This window comes from Stegostoma tigrinum, unplaced genomic scaffold (assembly GCF_030684315.1).
Source record: "Stegostoma tigrinum isolate sSteTig4 unplaced genomic scaffold, sSteTig4.hap1 scaffold_291, whole genome shotgun sequence".
Lineage (NCBI taxonomy): Eukaryota > Metazoa > Chordata > Chondrichthyes > Orectolobiformes > Stegostomatidae > Stegostoma > Stegostoma tigrinum.
In genome coordinates this window covers 92,501-110,000 of record NW_026728219.1, presented here as the reverse complement: position 1 = coordinate 110,000, position 17,500 = coordinate 92,501, and the positions used below count along the sequence as shown (strand labels likewise).

Sequence of the window (17,500 nt, the reverse complement as noted above, 5' to 3'; positions counted from 1 at the left end):
GGGACAAAGCAGCCTCCCCCAACCCCCGGCTCGATTGGCCCCACAGCCACAATCATCCCACTAACCCCCCCACCACTGACGCTTAGTCGCAGCAGTGTGTACCGTCTACAAGATGCCCTGCAGCGACTCGCCGAGGCCCCTCAGGCAGCACCTTCCAAACCCACCACCCACTTCCATCCAGAAGGACAAGGGGCAGCAGCTACATGGGAACACCCCCCCCGCCCCCCCCGCAAGCTCACCCTCCGAGCCCCTCACCGTCCCCGACCCTCACGGCTTCAAGACAGGCTCGAAAACGGGCCTGGGCCACAGAGACGCAGGGGTCACCAATTCCACCGTCTGGATACCAGTGAGTGGTAGCTCATTTCAGTCCCGTGCCAACCCCCTGCGCAGAAGGCATGGGTGGGCTGGGGTGGGTGGGGGGGGGGTGGGCACCAGCATTTTCCTGGAAGGAGCTGAATCCTTTTGCAGAGAAACTCCGGATGGATCAGTCTCCCTGAGCAGGCTGGCACCACCCGAAAACCTGTCAGCTGGTGGAGGGGGGGGCGCCATTGGGCGTCCTGTGCCCACCCAAGCACGACCCGTCTCCACATGGTGGATGGTACGGGGATAGGAGGAGTGTAATGTGGTGGAAGTGATGGTCCCTGCAGCCAAGGACTAGAGATTCGACCGGGTAGATTACAGGCTTCAGGCCTTCCGCACGCGATACTTTGGTGACCAGGAGTTCCCAGCAGCCTCTGGGCAAAGGATACACTGCCTCGGGGAGGCTTTCAACTCTTGGCTGGGTGGAGAGGTGCTGGTCATCTTCTTGGCATTGGGAAACTGGGTGGTCAGCTTCAGTCGGAAATCCTCGTAACGTTCGTACTCCTTCCCGCGGTAAATAAACATTTTATTCTGCGGGGGTGGGGGGCGGGGTGCGAGGCAGAACCGTTTATCATGGCGGGCAGTGTAGAGAGAGCTTTACTCTGTATCTAACCCCGTGCTGTCCCTGTCCCTGGGAGTGTTTCATATAGACAGTGTAGAGGGAGCTTTACTCTCTATCTAACCCTGTGCTGGGGGTGTTTGATACAGACAGGGCAGAGGGAGCTTTACCCTGTATCTAACCCCATGCTGTCCCCGTCCCCGGGGACTGTTTAATGGGGGGACAGCGTAGAGGGAGCTTTACCCTGTATCTAACCCCGTGCTGTCCCCGTCCCCGGGGACTGTTTGATGGCAGGGACGGTGCAGTGGGAGCTTTATTCTGTATCTAATCCCATGCTGTGCCTGGGAGTGTTTGATGATGGGTTGGGATGGGGGGAGGGTGGGCGCAGTACAGTCTAGAGAGAGCTATCCTTCTACATCTCTGTGGGGTGCTCCGTCCCTCCCCATCCCTCTGTCTCTCTCTTTCCCCACGGAGGTGGGCGGGGAAGGTGGTGGGGGTGGGGGGGTTGTCTGTACTCACCCTCAGGAAGGACGGGAAGCCTTGGCCGTAATAACCCACCGCGAAGTACTCCGGGATGGGCCTCATGGCACTCATGATGTTCTGGTAGAGGGCGGCCTGCTGTTTCTGCAGTTTGGGGGGGGGCAGGGGGAGGTCGCAACATAAAAGAGGTGAAAGCGAATCAATTCGGGAGCGGGCGCCGCCATGGACGCACGAAGTCGCACCCCCCCACCCCACCCAAGGGCGACGGGGTCCTTACCAGCAAGCGACTGAGCTCCTCATACTCGAAGACCTCCATCTCATACATAGAGGCCAACTGTTTACACAGTTTGATGGCATTCTCCCACATCTGTCAATGAGAGAGGCGGTGGGGGGGGGCGTTAGACTCAGGCGAGATCGACAGCCACATCGTAAACCCAACCCTCACCACCCCACCCCCCACCACCACCCCACAAAACCCCCCGCACCCACCCACCCACCCACACACACCCCACCACCACCAACTCCCCTCATCCCCCTTTGGTGGGCAACCAGGAGCGGGGTCACGGTCAAAACCATCCCCACCAGCGCCAACCGCCCTCGCGCCCACCCCCCCCCACCCCACGACCCCCCCCAAGACTCACCGCTGCGAGGGTCCCCGGCGTGGAAGCAGGTAGGACCCTGGGCCTCGTTCTTGGCAGGATGGAAGTGGGGGGTGGGGGTGGGGGTGAGTGCTGAGAATGGGGGGGGGGGGGGCGTGCGAGGGCCGCGTTGTCCTCAGCTGCACACTGCCATCCTCCAACAAGCTCCGCGCCCCCCCACCCCAAACCTCCAATGTGCCCTTTGAACCCACGCGCCCCCACCACCCCCCCACCCCAGGCCGCGAAAGGGTCTCCGGAAAGTCGGGGATGGTGTGGAGTCTTGGAGGGATGGCATTGAGAAACGTGCGAGTCATTGAGGGGGTGGGAGCGCACGGGGGAAGGATTGGCACTGGTGGGTGGGGAGGGGGGTCTGCCCTCTTGGAAGCCGTAGGCCGGGCTATGTTGGTTGGGGGGGGGGGAATGTGGGTGGAAAGGTTCGCCATCAGAGTTCCCATCGTTGGGGGGGTGTGGGGTGTGGGGGGGTGGTGTGTTGCTTAGAGAGCAGAACCTGAGGTTGACGGTATCAGGAATTTCCCTGAGGAATTCCATCAGGGATTCCAGGAGAAGCCCTGTGCCCAGAATGGTGGGGTCTGACGTCGGGGTGGGGGAGATAAATAAACGAAGGAGAGGTTTTAGAGGCAGCGAGACCGGAATAGGGCTAGAAGCAGGGTGTGGCAGTGGAGGGCCGAACGGCCCTCAGGAGCCCCCCCTTCGTTTGCCCCAGCCACGGCTGAGGTGCGCAGGCAGCTGCAGGAACGAAGGGGAGAACGCTTGCAAATGAGCGACGCCTACCCCCCGCCCCTCCACCGTCCCCCAACCCCGTGCAGCCGGGGCGGGGAACGGGACCTGCATTCGCGTAGCGGCCTGACCTTTCCCTTGTCGTAGTAGCAGATGATCTCCTGGTAGAGCCGCTCCTTCAGCTCCCTGCTGGTCAGCGCTTGGTGATGGTCCCGGTGGGCGAGGTGGGCGGAGCACGGCTGGTCTGACCACTGCGGGAGAGGGGCAGGGTACAGGCTGAGGAACGCTTGCAGCAGCCGCCCGCGACGCGGTGCCCGTTTCGGACGGCAAGGCGCGGGGCGGCTCCTGGGCACGCCACCATTGGCCAAAACAAACAAAAAGAAGAAGAAGTACGCGTATTTGCACGCAGGCTTTCGCGTGAGCGGGGCACAAGTGCCGCCGCAGCCCCTGTGCCAAAACCACGCCAGTCGGAAGCCAACGTGCCAACCAGACGCACCCCCCCACACCCCCAAAATGTGCAATTGTTGCGTCTCTGCTCATCGAGGGACACTGGACATTCCTTCGCCCTCAGGGGTGCTGAGTGAGGGAGAAACAGTGCCCGTCGAAACGGGGTTAGGCTTGATGCTGAAGCCGGGGAGCCCACCGCCCCCCCCCCCCAGCGAACGCTTCCCCCCCACTACCCACCGTACCACCCCCCCCCGAACCCCCAGCCTCACCTGCAGCAGCTCAGCGTGGAGCAGGAGGGTGTGAGCGGCCTCTGTGTAGTTTTCGCAGTCACAGTGCAAGTCCCGCAGTTTGTACAGGTACCTGGGAACGCCAACGACAGCCGGGAGATGAAGCCTGTGGGCGCCGCTAATTCCGCCACCCGGCTCTCCCTCCGGCCTCGCCCCTGTCGGACGGGCGGCGCGCCCCCCTTTCGTCAGCCTGCTGACCGACAGCTCCCCCCCCCCCCCCACCACCGCCACCACTCCCCGGGCTGCCCCTCTAGAAATTCCATGTTCAGACTACGCAACCCTTCCCTGACCCCCACCCCAGCCCTCAGAGTCACTGAGTTGGTTCGAGCGTAACATAAAACCTAATTTCTGGCACCTCTGAACGTAATATGTAGGAGGCCCTTCAGCCCCTAGGATGTGATATCCCTTTTTTTTCAAAAAAACGATCGAGCGCGATTATCTCCCCCCATTCCCGCATTCCTCAATTCCTCTAAAAATCCAACCGTCTCGTGACCTCCTCCCTGGACCGAGCGTCTCCGGGGAGAGAATTCCAAATCTTCTCCACCCTCTGTGCGATGGCGTCTCAATCCCAAAATGGCCGACCCCTCGTCCTGAGGCCTAGTGCACGGGAGAGCAAGTTCTCCCTCATGTCCCCTCTTACAATTCCCAGCTGGCAGGGAGCAGGGACAGACGGCCTCCTTTGCAAGATTTCCGAAATGTTTTTACCTGATGTAAATATCTTCCCGTTTCTTTTCCTTATAGAACGCCTGGGGCACAAAAAGAAAATGAAAGGACAGCGTTCAGTTAAGCATCTCTCTACCCGCTCCCGAACGGTGAGAGGCCGGGGAATGGGAATTCTGAAATGAAATAATGTACTTTGCGCTGACATCGGCCCCCTCACCTCGTAATTTCCCGCGACGCGTGTGTCACAAATGAGCTTCTAATGGTTTTTTTGTCTTTTTTTTTTACAACCACTGCTCTAACGCTCAAAGTTCAACAGGATCAGCATCGTTGAATCCAAACCCCTCGCCACCATCAACATCCTGGGGGTTTTCACCGACCAGAAATTGAACGAGACCAGCGCCACGTAAATGAAAGCGCTTTCCAAACTCGGAACCGTCAAGAAAGAGTCAAGAGATGTGGAGCTGGAGAAAGCAGAGGCCACATCCAAGGCCTGGGCTTTCCTGCTCCTCCAACGCTGCCTGGACTGCTGCGCTTTCCCAGCTCCACACTTGTAGACCATTGTCCTCAAAGTCTCCAAGCGGCCGTCTGGAAGCATTACCGCTCAACGTTTTCCTTTTAAAAGGAAGCGGAAACTGGTTTTGGCAGGGGGCGCAGGCTCTCCTCGACCAAACGTGGAGAGAGACGGGCTTTCAGTTTCCGCCCCGGGCCCTCCCCGCCTTCGGCGGCGTTGGGGGGGGGGGGGGGGGTCAGGCAGCCTCGACAGCGCTGGGAATGAGGCCCGACCCTCTCTGCCCGCGAACACCGCCCGCCCCCCCAGCCGCCCGGGGGTCTTACCAAGACGCTAACTGTGCAGAACATCTGGTTCTCCTTGCTCTCGTCGTGCATGATGGTCCGGTAGTCCAGTAGCTTCTCCAGGAGGCTGCTCAGCAGCAGGACGAAGGCCTCGCCCGACGTCACCAGGTAGCCGTGCTCCCTGCAGTGCTCCAGCAAGCTGAGGAAAGAGCCCCCCCGCCCCGCCAACAAAACCGTCACCACCACGTGAGAGGATGCACTCCACCCGTGCTGGGCCCAATTTACGGCACGGCCCCTCGACCCACTCCCCTCCCACAACCTGGCTGATCTACACAGGGAGGGGGCGGCTGGGATGCATTGCCAGAGGGGTGCAACGTAGAGCGTTGGACCAGCAGAAGGCCATCCGGCCCTGCCCCGCCATTCAATCCGATCCTGGGCTGATCGCCCCGTTCCCCGCTTTCACCGTCTGTCCCGAACAACTCCTTCTGGAAAACATTCACCACTGACCCTCCGACAGTGCCCGCTCCCTCAGCACTGACCCTCCGACAGTGCCCACTCCCTCAGCACTGACCCTCCGACAGTGCCCGCTCCCTCAGCACTGACCCTCCGACAGTGCCCGCTCCCAGAGCACTGACCCTCTGACACTGCCCACTCCCTCAGCACTGACCCTCCGACAGTGCCTGCTCCCTCAGCACTGACCCTCGGACAGTGCCCGCTCCCTCAGCACTGACCCTCCGACAGTGCCCGCTCCCTCAGCACTGACACTCCGACAGTGCCCGCTCCCTCAGCACTGACCCTCCGACAGTGCCCGCTCCCTCAGCACTGACTCTCCGACAGTGCCCACTCCCTCAGCACTGACCCTCCGACAGTGCCCATTCCCTCAGCACTGACCCTCCGACAGCGCCCGCTCCCTCAGCACTGACCCTCCGACAGCGCCCCCTCCCTCAGCACTGACCCTCCGACAGTACCCACTCCCTCAGCACTGACCCTCCGACAGTGCCCGCTCCCTCAGCACCGACCCTCCGACAGTGCCCGCTCCCTCAGCACTGACCCTCCGACAGCGCCCGCTCCCTCAGCACTGACCCTCCGACGGCGCCCGCTCCCTCAGCACTGACTCTCCGACAGTGCCCACGTCCTCAGCACTGACCCTCCGACTGTGCCCACTCGCTCAGCACTGACCCTTTGACAGTGCCCATTCCCTCAGCACTGACCCTCTGATAGTGCCCGCTCCCTCAGCACTGACCTTCCGACAGTGCTCACTCCCTCAGCACTGACCCTTCGACAGTGCCCGCTCCCCTCAGCACTGACCCTCCAACAGTGCACGGTCCCCTCAGCGCTGACCCTCAAACAGTGCCCGCTCCCTCTGTGCTGACCCTCCGACACTGCCGGCTCCCTCAGCACTGACCCTCCGACAGTGCCCGCTCCCTCAGCACTGACCCTCCGACAATGCCCACTCCCTCAGCACTGATCCTCCGACAGTGCCTGCTCCCACAGCACTGATCCTCCAACAGTGTCCCCTCCCTCAGCACTGACACTCCGACAGTGCCCGCTCCCTCAGCACTGACCCTCCAACACTGCCTGCTCCCTCCGCACTGACCGTCCAACACTGCCCGCTCCCTCCGCACTGACCCTCCGACAGCGCCCGCTCCCTCAGCACTGACCCTGTGACAGTGCCCGCTCCCTCAGCACTGACCCTCCAACAGTGCCCGCTCCCTCTGCGCCCACCCTCCGACAGCGCCCGCTCCCTCAGCGCTGACCCTGTGACAGTGCCTGCTCCCTCAGCACTGACCCTCTGACAGTGCCCGCTCCGTCTGCGCTGACCCTCTGATATTCGGGTTGAAGACTCACATTCTTTCCAGAATGACCTTGTACTGTTCATCTCCCCGTCCTCCTTCCACCTCTTGGTCAAGTTTTGTGATGAGTTCATTCTCAAACTGAAAATAAAAATTCACTTCCCATCATTGATGGGCCAAGGCCCAGTTCCTCCCATTTTTTTTTGAGCCCCCTTGAGGATCCGGTGGAGCATTGGGGAATCCATTTTGTCTTTCTGTGCCTGCCCTCATCTGGATTCCCCGGTCAGTGATGCTCCGCTGCCGATTCGGCAACATTGGCATCGCAACTGGCTCTAACCGTGCCCCTCGCACTGCCCCCATGACATGGGGAAGGTGCCCAGGAATGAGGACCTGAAGCTCATTTCCCGTGCCCTCGGCCCGAGGTTTGGGCTCGCCCCAGTTCTTGCTGGGAGGATTGGGGGCATTGATGAGAAGGTGGCGAGGGTGCGCGTTCGCCAAATCAGCCTCTGTGGTGAATGGCGGGGGCGGTGGACTATCCGGTGGACGATACCACTTCATGTGCATTTAGTTTACAGCGTTATGGGAAATAACGTGAGCAATGTGGCTTCAGTTGCGGGGGGCGGCCCAACGCCATTCTAGCTCTTAACCTGTACCCTATCCACCCCCATCCTGTTTGAACTCCCCCACCCCTGCTGCTTACCATGTGAAATGAGTGGTTCACGCCGTATTCACACTGCATCATGTCGAAGAAGATGGGAATCGTAGCTCGTCGGAGCTCGGGCTCGGGCACCAGGGTCATCTTCAGGATTGGTCCAACCATTCCCGGGATGAACTTGATCTTGTGGGGACCTGGAAGGCAGCGCAGAGTCCCGTCAGCAAGCACGCGCTCTGGAAGCAGGACTGCTGACTTCTGAGCGCGGAATTCCCTGGCGGAAATCTGAGGGGCGGGTGGCAAGGGAGGGTTTGGATAGTTTGGAACGGAAGCTCGCTCTGCCATTAACACCTACAGTGGGTCCAAGGTTTGACACTTCTCTATGACCATTGACACTCCCTCAGTCCTTACCATGTGTGGTCGCTGATCGCCCTCTCCCTTTGACCTTACCCAGAATCCCTCCCATCTGTTCCACAGAACCGTCCCGCCTTTTATTACCAACATCCCCCTTTTCTCCCCCACAACCACCACCCACTTCAGTCCCAAAGAAAAGTCAGCCAGCGCCCAAAAAGTCAATTGCATTCCTCTCTCCATGGTAGTCCCCTGACCTGCTGAGTTACTCCACCACTCTCAGAGTCATACAGCATGGAAACAGGCCCTTTGGTCCAACCCATCCATGCTGACCAGATATCCCAAATTTATCCAGTCCCATCTGTCAGCATTTGGCCCCTATCCCTCTAAACCCTTCCTATCCATGTCCCCATTCAGATGCCTTTTAAATGCTGTCCCTGTACCAGCCCCCGCCCCTTCCTCTGGCAGCTCGTTCCATACACGCACCACCCTCTGTATTAAAGTGTTACCCCTCAGGTCCCTTTTAAATCTTTCCCCCTCACCTTAAACCTATGGCCCTCTAGTTTTGGACCCCCCTACCCTGGGGAGAAAGACCTTGTCTATTCACCCTGTCCATGCCCCTCATGATGTTATAAACCTCTATAACGTCACCCCCTCAGCCTCCGATGCTCCGGGAAAAACAGCCCCAGCCTCTCCTTGTAGCTCAAACCCTCCAACATCCTGTAAATCTTTTCTGACCCCTTTCACGTTTAACAACATCCTTCCTGTAGCAGGGAGACCGGGATTGAACGCAGTATTCCAAAAGTGGCCCTAACCAATGTCCTGTAGAGCTGCAAATGTCCCTCCCAACTCCCTCTACTCAACGCACTGACCAATAAAGGCGAGCGTACCAAACACCTTCCTCACCGCCCTGTCTACCTGCAACTCCACTTTCAGGGAGCTCTGTACCTGCCCCCCAAGGTCTCTCTGTTCAGTAACACTCCCCAGGACTTTACCATTAAGTGTATAAGTCCTGCCCTGATGTGCCTTTCCCAAAGCGCAGCCCCTCACATTTATCTCAATTAAACTCTATCTGCCGCCCCTCGGCCCATCTGATCCAAATGCTGTCGTACTCTGAGATAACCAGTCCCCGACATCACCAACTTTGGCGTCATCTACAAACTGGGTGGCATAGTGACGCAGTGGTTAGCACTGCAGCCTCACAGCGCGAGGGACCCAGGTTCGATTCCAGCCTCAGGCGACTGTCTGCGTCGAGTTTGCACATTCTCCCCATGCCCGCTTGGGTTTCCTCCGAATGCTCTGGTTTCGTCCCACAGTCCAAAGATGTGTGGATTAGGGTGGATTGGCCGCGCTAAATTACCCATAGTGCCCAGGGATGTGCGGGTTAGGGTGGATTGGCCGCGCTAAATTACCCATAGTGCCCAGGGATGTGCGGGTTAGGGTGGATTGGCCGCGCTAAATTACCCATAGTGCCCAGGGATGTGCGAGTTAGTCTGGATTGGCCGTGCTAAATTACCCATAGTGCCCAGGGATGTGCGGGTTAGGGTGGATTGGCCGCGCTAAATTACCCATAGTGCCCAGGGATGTGTGGGTTAGGGTGGATTGGCCGCGCTAAATTACCCATAGTGCCCAGGGATGTGCGGGTTAGGGTGGGTTGGCCGCGCTAAATTACCCATAGTGCCCAGGGATGTGCGGGTTAGGGTGGGTTGGCCGTGCTAAATTACCCATAGTGCCCAGGGATGTGCGGGTTAGGGTGGGTTGGCCGTGCTAAATTACCCACAGTGCCCAGGGATGTGCGGGTTCGGGTGAATTGGCCGTGCTAAATTACCCATAGTGCCCAGGGATGTGCGGGTTAGGGTGGGTTGGCCGTGCTAAATTACCCATGGTGCCCAGGGAGGTGCGTGTTAGGGTGGGTTGGCCATGCTAAATTACCCATAGTGCCCAGGGATGTGCGGGTTCGGGTGAATTGGCCGTGCTAAATTACCCATAGTGCCCAGGGATGTGCGGGTTAGGGTGGGTTGGCCGTGCTAAATTACCCATAGTGCCCAGGGAGGTGCGGGTTAGGGTGGATTGGCCATGCTAAATTACCCATAGTGCCCAGGGATGTGCAGGTTAGGGTGGGTTGGCTGTGCTAAATTACCCATAGTGCCCAGGGAGGTGCGGGTTAGGGTGGATTGGCCATGCTAAATTACCCATAGTGCCCAGGGATGTGCGGGTTACGGTGGGTTGGCCGTGCTATATTACCCATAGTGCCCAGGGATTGGTACATGAGGTGGGTTATAGGGGGATGTGTCTTGTGGGGGGGGGGGGGGGGGTGGTGCTTTAATGGTCAGTGTGGACCTGTTGGGCCGAATGGCCTGCTTCCACACTGCAGGGATTCTATTCTATTCTAATCTTCCTGACCACATCTCCGACATTCCCATTGACATTGTCTACACGAGCGAGCTGCTTTAAACTGGGGAGGGCTCCCGTTTCAGGGTCAAACGCCAAACATTACGGCCACCCCCTTGCACTCCACTGCGTTTGAAAGGTTCAAACCGGTCATGGTTTTAGTTCACCAAGACCCGACCTCAAAACAAAATCATTCCGCTGTACCCCCAGCCCCCCGCTTCGGGCTCACTCCCGATTCAGATCATCCCTCTGTGATCCTCTGCCATGCCTATCCCAGGTCTTCCGATGTGTTTTGACAATCCCGTTTTCTCCCGGCCGTGTTGAGTTCCAATCAGCCTGCTCCACACACTGGCCTGGTTTGGTGCGGACAGAGAGGAGTGGGGATGGCTTAGTCAGAATAAAAATTGTTCTGTTTTCTTGCAAGCGACACCAAACTGGAATGGGAAGTTTGCCTTTCCACAAACAGGGCGATTGGAGAGACCACATCTGGATTACTGTGTGCGGTGCCGGCCTCCGCATTTAATGCATTGGAAATAATTCCGGGACAGTTTATCAAAGCAACACCATGTACAGAGATAACAAGGTGCGGAGCTGGATGAACGCAGCAGGCCAAGCGGCATCTTCGGAGCAGGAAGGCCAACGTTTCAGGCCTGGGTCCAGGCCCGAAATGTTGGCCTTCCTGCTCCGAAGATGCCGCTCGGCCTGCTGTGTACATCCAGCTCCGCACCTTGTTATCTCAGATTCTCCAGCATCTGTAGTTCCCATTATCTCTCGAACACCAGGAACAGGCAGCTGTGTAATGAGGGAAGATTGGCCAGGGCTAGTTTGGTAACTGCAGGGGTTTAGAAGGGTGAGAGGTAGTGTTCGAGGCTGCGATAGGAAGAGGGAGAACGATGACCACGCAAATCTTGAGACTGTCGTTCACCAAACACAGCAGAAGGCAGAGACTTTGGACGTTTGTTCCGCGCCAAGGGAGAGATTTTATGTTTCCGTCAGGAAGGGGACGACTGGGGTGGGGTGAAGGCAGGAATTGAGGAAGATCGGGTCGATATTGGAATGGAGTAGCGTGCTCCATCAGCCTATTTTGTGATTTCCTACGCTGGAAGGCAGCCGGTACATGGGAACACCACACACCCACCCCCCAAAAGTTCACCCTCCGAGCCCCTCACCGTCCCCGACTTGGGAAATACATCGGCCGCTCCTTCGCTGGGGCACAATCCTGGGACTCCCTCCCTGAGGGCACCGTGCGGAGGACCCTGCACTGCAGCGGCTCGCCCCCACCTTCTCAAGCCAGGGGCGGGGAGGGGGGCAGTTCACTCTCTGGGCCCTCCCTTCGAAGGGTGTAGGGCACAGATCGAAACTTACCCAGGCTGTACCACATATCCCGAACCTGGAAGCCAATTGCTTTTCGCATGTCCCCGTATCTGCGGGGAGACACCGAGAGAATAAACATTACAGCACAGCCTTCAGAACACGGTAAAGCTCCCTCTACACCGTGCGCCATCAAACACTTCCCAGGACAGGGACAGCACGGGGTTAGATACAGAGTAAAGTTCCCTCTACACTGTCTTCCCCATCAAACACTCCCCAGGGACAGGGACAGCACGGGGTTAGATACACAATGATAAATGACGGACAGTTTGATATGGAGCTCTCTTGGAGTCTGCATGTGATCCCTACGTGACCCCCGGCGAGCCATGACGGACACAGGGAGATATCGGCCAATGCCGAGCCGCTCCTTACTTGTCCACAATCTTCTGGTGCTTTTCCACGGAGAAGGTCTCCAGCTGCAGCGGGTCCTGGACCAGGAACGCCACTCCCAGTTGAAAGTAATTGTTCCAGAGCTGCAAGGCGAAGGGCGGGGAAATTACTCGATTCCGGAGACCGGGATAGTCTCCCCGTCTGCCCACGAAGGCTGTGCGGTGAGCCGGCAGGGAGGCGAAGGGCCGAGTGGCCTGGGTGTGATGGGAGATGGCCGAGATCCCGGGGGAGCGCAGTCGGGGTACGGAGTCCGAAGGAGATTGAGCTGAACGGGGATAAACGGAGCACAGTGTGTGGGGAAAGAGTTTATCTAAGTGTGTATTATCTTAATGTTTCATTCATTTCCCAATGATATTATCTGATGATTTATCTTATCTGCAGATAAATAATCTGGCCCAGGGTCCTGAGGGCGGTCTACGTGTATAATGCAGCTTTAGGAGCAGGTCAGAGATGAGGTCTCCCCTCCTGAACCCCTACAGCCTACCCACTGACGACTAGGTACAAGTCTGGGATGTTGTAGAATGCTCCTCACTGGCCTGGGTGAAACGAATGTGGAATCTCTAGTGTAGGGCTGCATAACAGCCATTGCAATTCCAGCAAATTCTGCCGCAACACGTGCCACCGATTGAATGGGGGTGGTAATCTGGTTAGAATATTCCTGCCCTTGCCGGAACATTGCTCCCATTCCAAAATCCCATGGTGGGGGTTGGGGGGGGAGCGGTTGGACGGTGATGCAGGGTGGAAAATGTTCGGAGATCGAGGCGTCGCTGCAATGTGCAGGCAGCCACCTCTCGTGTGCACGGCAAGATCCCGGCAACGCGACGGCGAGCAGAGGTGTGCCGGCCCACACGACGGACACTGGCGGTGGACACTTTGTCGGGATAGCCCGCATTGAGGTAGCGCCAGGGAGAAGGACCCACCAATCAAAGCGTCCTGCAAACTTGTTTGCTTGGGTGCGGGGGTGGTGCGCAGAATCCTCTTACTATCCCCCAACTCCACCCTCGCCCCGAAAACCGAGAGACCGCAACTCACCTGCAGCTCGAAGTTCGCCGGGTCGAGGAAGCGTTCAGTGAGCACGACCGAAAACTGAGTGATGGCGCGGAGGAGGACCCTGCGGGGAGATGGTGAATAAGATGCATCATCTGGGGGCATGTCTTCAGCCTCGCTACAAACAGGAAGAGGGGGCGCTTTAGAAACTCTGTGAGGAAGCTGGGAGACTTGTCTCGCATCCTTCAGGACACGTGCAAGAGTGCCAAACTCCAAAGCAACCCGAGTCGATGCTGATTGGGTGAGGCATTGCTGCAGAGAGGGTCCCACCCCCGCCCCCAATCCCCCGACCTGCTGGGTGTGGCTTCGAGTCGGCCACATTCCTCTGAGCTGAGTTTCTCTCAGAGCTGATGGCCCGCCGGGGATCGCTGGGTGAATATCCAGAAAATCTGCCTGCACGATTTGCGAGGGCCATCCTAAAGGAAATGGCGCTCAGAGCGTGGGGCTCGGTGGACATGTCCTTCCTAGTTTTCTCCCGCGTTGGTTTGCACAGGATCTGGAAAGAGTTCCTGGGGGGATCAGGGAGGCAAAGGGGGTAGCCAAGGGTGGGTGGGGGGGGTGGGGGTTGCAAGGAACCTCAGCGGTCCCAGACCGACATTCCATGATCGGACTCTGCGCCCTCTCCCTTAGGATCATCCCTACCTGTTCTGCACCATGTTCATTACCATCCAGTCCTTTCGATACACTGCCTTCCCAATGAGATCCTTAAACATGATAAATGTCTCCATCAGGAAGTCCTGGGGAGAAGAACAAAATGGAGGTCAAAGGATGAAGGAAACGGGGCAGACACTTAGGCATCGGCGCTCCGAAGATCACTGAGGTGATCCGGAGTCAGAAACATTTAGGAATTGGAACAACGCGAGCTGTGAACCGGGGATCGCTCGTTGTCCCTCCCGAGCAGACTCCTTCTGTTGGTACAGGTGCATTTGCCCGCTTCGAGTCGACGAACCACGTAGCGTGATTTTCGACGCAATTAGGGGGACCCCCGCCCGCAGACTCAGTCCCTTCACCCGCCCAGGGGCCGGACAGGAAGCCCCCTTCACATCAGCACCACCTCCAGACGTTCGTGTCGGATGACTTGCTAAAAGAGGAGACTCGGGAGGGAAATGGACTGTCTTTGCTGGGCCTGGGTCCTACCCCAGACCCCGCAGCCATGTGACGGGCTCACAAGCACCTTCTGAAATGGCCCAGGATGCCTCCCAAGAAGGGAAGTGAGGGTTTTGTGGGGGGACGGGCAGAAATGGGCATCTAGGGTAAGCCCTCTGCAAGGAGGGCACACGTCCTTGAGAGAAGAACGACTTGCATTTCTATAGCGCCCCTGCACCCCCAGGGTGCAGGTGCGGACCCCCTCCGTCCCCCCTGCCAGCAACCTGGGCACAGCAAGGTCATACAAAGTGGAGAGGAGCTCACAGAGGGCAGCAGGGTCATCTCTGCCAACGCCCGACTCACTCGGGACACTCTCCTGAGAGCCTTTGGAAGGACGAGGGTCCCCGAATCAAGATGCCGAACTCCCTTCTTGCCGGGATTGGGGCGGGAGGGTGTCATTTTCTTGAAAAGAGTGAAATGAGGTTAGGAAACAGGCAGAGCCACAACAGGGGAGTCTTCAAATTTGAACTCCTGTCCTTATCAGGGGCCAATTCTCATGGAAGCTCAATGGGCCAAATGCCATCTGCCTGCTCCACTGAGGCATGATGGTTGGTTGGGGGGGGGGGGCGGGGAACGTGTGGTCATTACTTACGATGATGTCATGGCTCGTCTTGAAGATGTTGATGTAGTGCGCGTAATGGTGGTCATCCATCTGGTTCAAAAGGGCGATCATGCAGGCAACAAACGGGCCCTGTAGGGGGAGCCAGAGGGGGAGGTCAACCTCCTGGGAAATTCTGGTGGCGGATCCGGGGGACAGGCACTTCCCGGCGACCAGTGACCGAAGGTCGGGGGCGGGAGGAGGTGGGATGGTTCCCTCTCCTGTCCGTTCGCGTTACCCTCCCACCCCCCCCCTCCCCCACCCCCAGCCGCACCCTGCCCAGTGTCGGCCATATTGGCGAGGGGGCAAACTGGGCAGTGTCGAACGCAATTTCGACATGCAGCGGAGCTAGGCCCGTGGGCGGGCGCGGGGTTGTGGGGGCGGTGGCTGGTTGGCGGGGAGGAGGGAGAGGGAGAGAGAAGGAGAGGGAGAGGGAGAGAGAGGGAGAGGGAGAGGGAGATGGAGAGCGAGGAGATGGGGGGGAGAGGGAAGAGAGGGAGAGAGAGGGAGCGAGGGAGGGAGAGGGAGAGAGAGATGGAGAGGTGGAGAGAGAGAGAGAGGAGAGGGAGAGGAGATGGAGGGAGAGAGGGAGATGGAGGGGGGGAGGGAGAGAGAGGGAGGGGGCAAGAGAGAGAGACAGAACGGAATGGAGTTGATGGGTGAATGGCTTTTCCCTGTGCCCGAATTAGAAAGCAGGCGGGCTAGGGGCGAGGGGCGAGGTTGGTGCTGGTGGTGAGGGTGTGGGCGTCGGGGTCAGTCCAAGACAGAGACTCACGATGTGGCTGGACTGACGGGTCATGCCGATCACCGCGCGGTTGATCCTCCTCAGTAACCGTTCCATTACCATCTGGATGTGCATTTGACGGGGACCCTGGAGCGAGACGTCAAGCAGACGTGGTGACACCCTCACCCAAACCCCACCTTCGGCCGCCTCCCCCACCCACGCCCATCCGCCGCCTCCCACATCCACGCGCAACCCCCGCCTTCCACCGCCTCCCCCTCCCGGGGCTAACCTCCACACCTTGCACCACCTCTCCCTCCCGCGATTAATCCCACCCCACCACCCCAACTCTCTGTGACCGAGCTGTGCTTCCGTCACTTCCTTGGCCAGATATCGAAGTCTGCCTCGCTGCGAGAGCAAGACTTGCTCCTGATTTTCCAATTGGCTTCTGCAAAGGGATCTGAGAGCAGGAGAAACCTGGAGAAGGCATATCCGATGGGGATGGAATGGTGAACGTTCGGGAACGGCACTTAAGTCGGGTCAGGAAATTGACTGAAACATAACCAAAGCATTAAATTCGGGAGAAAACTGGGTCAGTTCATGCAGCCAGTCTGGGAATTTTTATTCCCGGGATTAGGAAGGATTTATCAACAGAAGATGTGGGATAGCTCAGCCATTCGGGATAAGGAACGGGTCCCCTATCACACTAGCGCTGCCTCTTATAGGAGGGCCACTGAGCTCCTACTCACAATATCAGCTCTGTCCAGGACCTGGAGCATGGTGCTCAGGAGGTTCGAACATGCTTCACAGTCTGGCTTGGCCGAGCTGTCGTCAAGTTGTCCGCTCAGCTGGTCGACGATCAGAGGGAGCAGAATGTCCCGACAATCTGGGGGGAAGAAAAGGAAGATCCCATTCCTCGCCCGAAACCAGCCCCGACTGTGTCAAACTGGGACACCAGCCCCATGCACTTTCTCTGTCCCAATCCCTCCCTCCCCTCTCTCTCTATCCAATCTCTCCCTCCTCCCTCTCTCTATCCCATCACTCCCTCCCCTCTCTCTCTATCCGATCCCTCCCTCCTCCCTCTCTCTATCCGATCTCTCCCTCCTCCCTCTCTCCAACCCATCTCTCCCACCCCTCCCTCTCTCTAACCCATCTCTTCCTCCCCTCACTCTCTATCCGATCTCTCCCTCCTTCCTCTCTCTATCCCATCTCTCCCTCCCCTCCCTCTCTCTAACCCATCTCTCCCTCCCCTCCCTCTCTCTATCCCATCTCTCCCTCCTCCCTCTCTCTATCCCATCTCTCCCTCCTCCCTCTCTCTATCCCATCTCTCCCTCCCCTCCCTCTCTATCCCGTCCCTCCCTCCCCTTCTCTGTCTATTGCCTCCCTCCATTCCCTCCTCTCTTTACCCCCTCCCTCCCTCCCTCGCTCTCTCTATACCCTCCCTCCCCCCTCGCTCTATCCCCTTCCTCCACCCCGTCTCTATCCCCACCCTCCCCCTCTCTCTGTATCCCCTCCCTCGCCCCCCGTATCCCCTCCCTCCCCTTCTCTCTCTATCCCCTCCTTTCCCTTTCTCTCTCTGTCCCCTCCCTCCCTCCCCTCCCTCTCTCTCTATCCCCTCCCACCCCCCCCCGAACCCCCGTCTATCCCCTCGCCGGTACCGGCCTCCCTCGGGCTCGGTGTCGAGCCGGGAGATTTGCATACCCTACCTGGCTGTTTGAAGAGCTTGCTGTCTACCACCTTACACATGGACGTGAGTTTCTGCCGCACCAGCTGGCTCTCTGGGACACTCCCGATGAACTTGGCGAACAGAATGCTGCATGCGGGTGGGGTACAAACAGACCAGGGCCAGCGTTAGTGAGCGCCCACCCACAGATGGTACCTTCCTGGGCATGGCAGAGCCTTGACCCACTCGCTGGCTTCCGGGGTGGGAGGGGGGCACCGTCAACAAAGTGCCATCACTCTACCCGCCGTCAGGTCAGTGGCGTTAAGACGGAGTGAGGGGGCTGACTGGGTCAATTGATAATGTGAGGGAGAGAGAGAGACAGCACGGATCCCGATGGGCTGAAGGGCCTGCTG

General features: G+C 58.6%; 1 protein-coding gene across 10 annotated transcripts in view; it reads right to left on the bottom strand.

The window, feature by feature from the left end:
- The window catches only part of LOC125447967 (dedicator of cytokinesis protein 5-like), a 135,257-nt gene that overhangs the window by 36,461 nt on the left and 81,296 nt on the right, over nucleotides 1–17,500 (bottom strand). For 8 of the 10 annotated variants that reach the window (XM_059643855.1, XM_059643853.1, XM_059643847.1 and 5 more), the window contains 17 exons: nucleotides 17,131–17,237; nucleotides 16,174–16,310; nucleotides 15,479–15,574; nucleotides 14,698–14,796; nucleotides 13,602–13,696; nucleotides 12,945–13,023; nucleotides 11,895–11,995; nucleotides 11,517–11,575; nucleotides 7,458–7,606; nucleotides 6,813–6,898; nucleotides 5,007–5,163; nucleotides 4,215–4,255; nucleotides 3,492–3,582; nucleotides 2,907–3,026; nucleotides 1,677–1,766; nucleotides 1,439–1,543; nucleotides 750–891 (listed from right to left, as the gene is read on the bottom strand). In XM_059643855.1, the coding sequence (XP_059499838.1) occupies nucleotides 750–891; nucleotides 1,439–1,543; nucleotides 1,677–1,766; nucleotides 2,907–3,026; nucleotides 3,492–3,582; nucleotides 4,215–4,255; nucleotides 5,007–5,163; nucleotides 6,813–6,898; nucleotides 7,458–7,606; nucleotides 11,517–11,575; nucleotides 11,895–11,995; nucleotides 12,945–13,023; nucleotides 13,602–13,696; nucleotides 14,698–14,796; nucleotides 15,479–15,574; nucleotides 16,174–16,310; nucleotides 17,131–17,237 (1,754 nt within the window). The remainder of the gene's footprint in view (nucleotides 1–749; nucleotides 892–1,438; nucleotides 1,544–1,676; nucleotides 1,767–2,906; nucleotides 3,027–3,491; nucleotides 3,583–4,214; nucleotides 4,256–5,006; nucleotides 5,164–6,812; nucleotides 6,899–7,457; nucleotides 7,607–11,516; nucleotides 11,576–11,894; nucleotides 11,996–12,944; nucleotides 13,024–13,601; nucleotides 13,697–14,697; nucleotides 14,797–15,478; nucleotides 15,575–16,173; nucleotides 16,311–17,130; nucleotides 17,238–17,500) is intronic. The other 2 variants (XM_059643850.1, XM_059643849.1) reach the window with 2 other exon arrangements.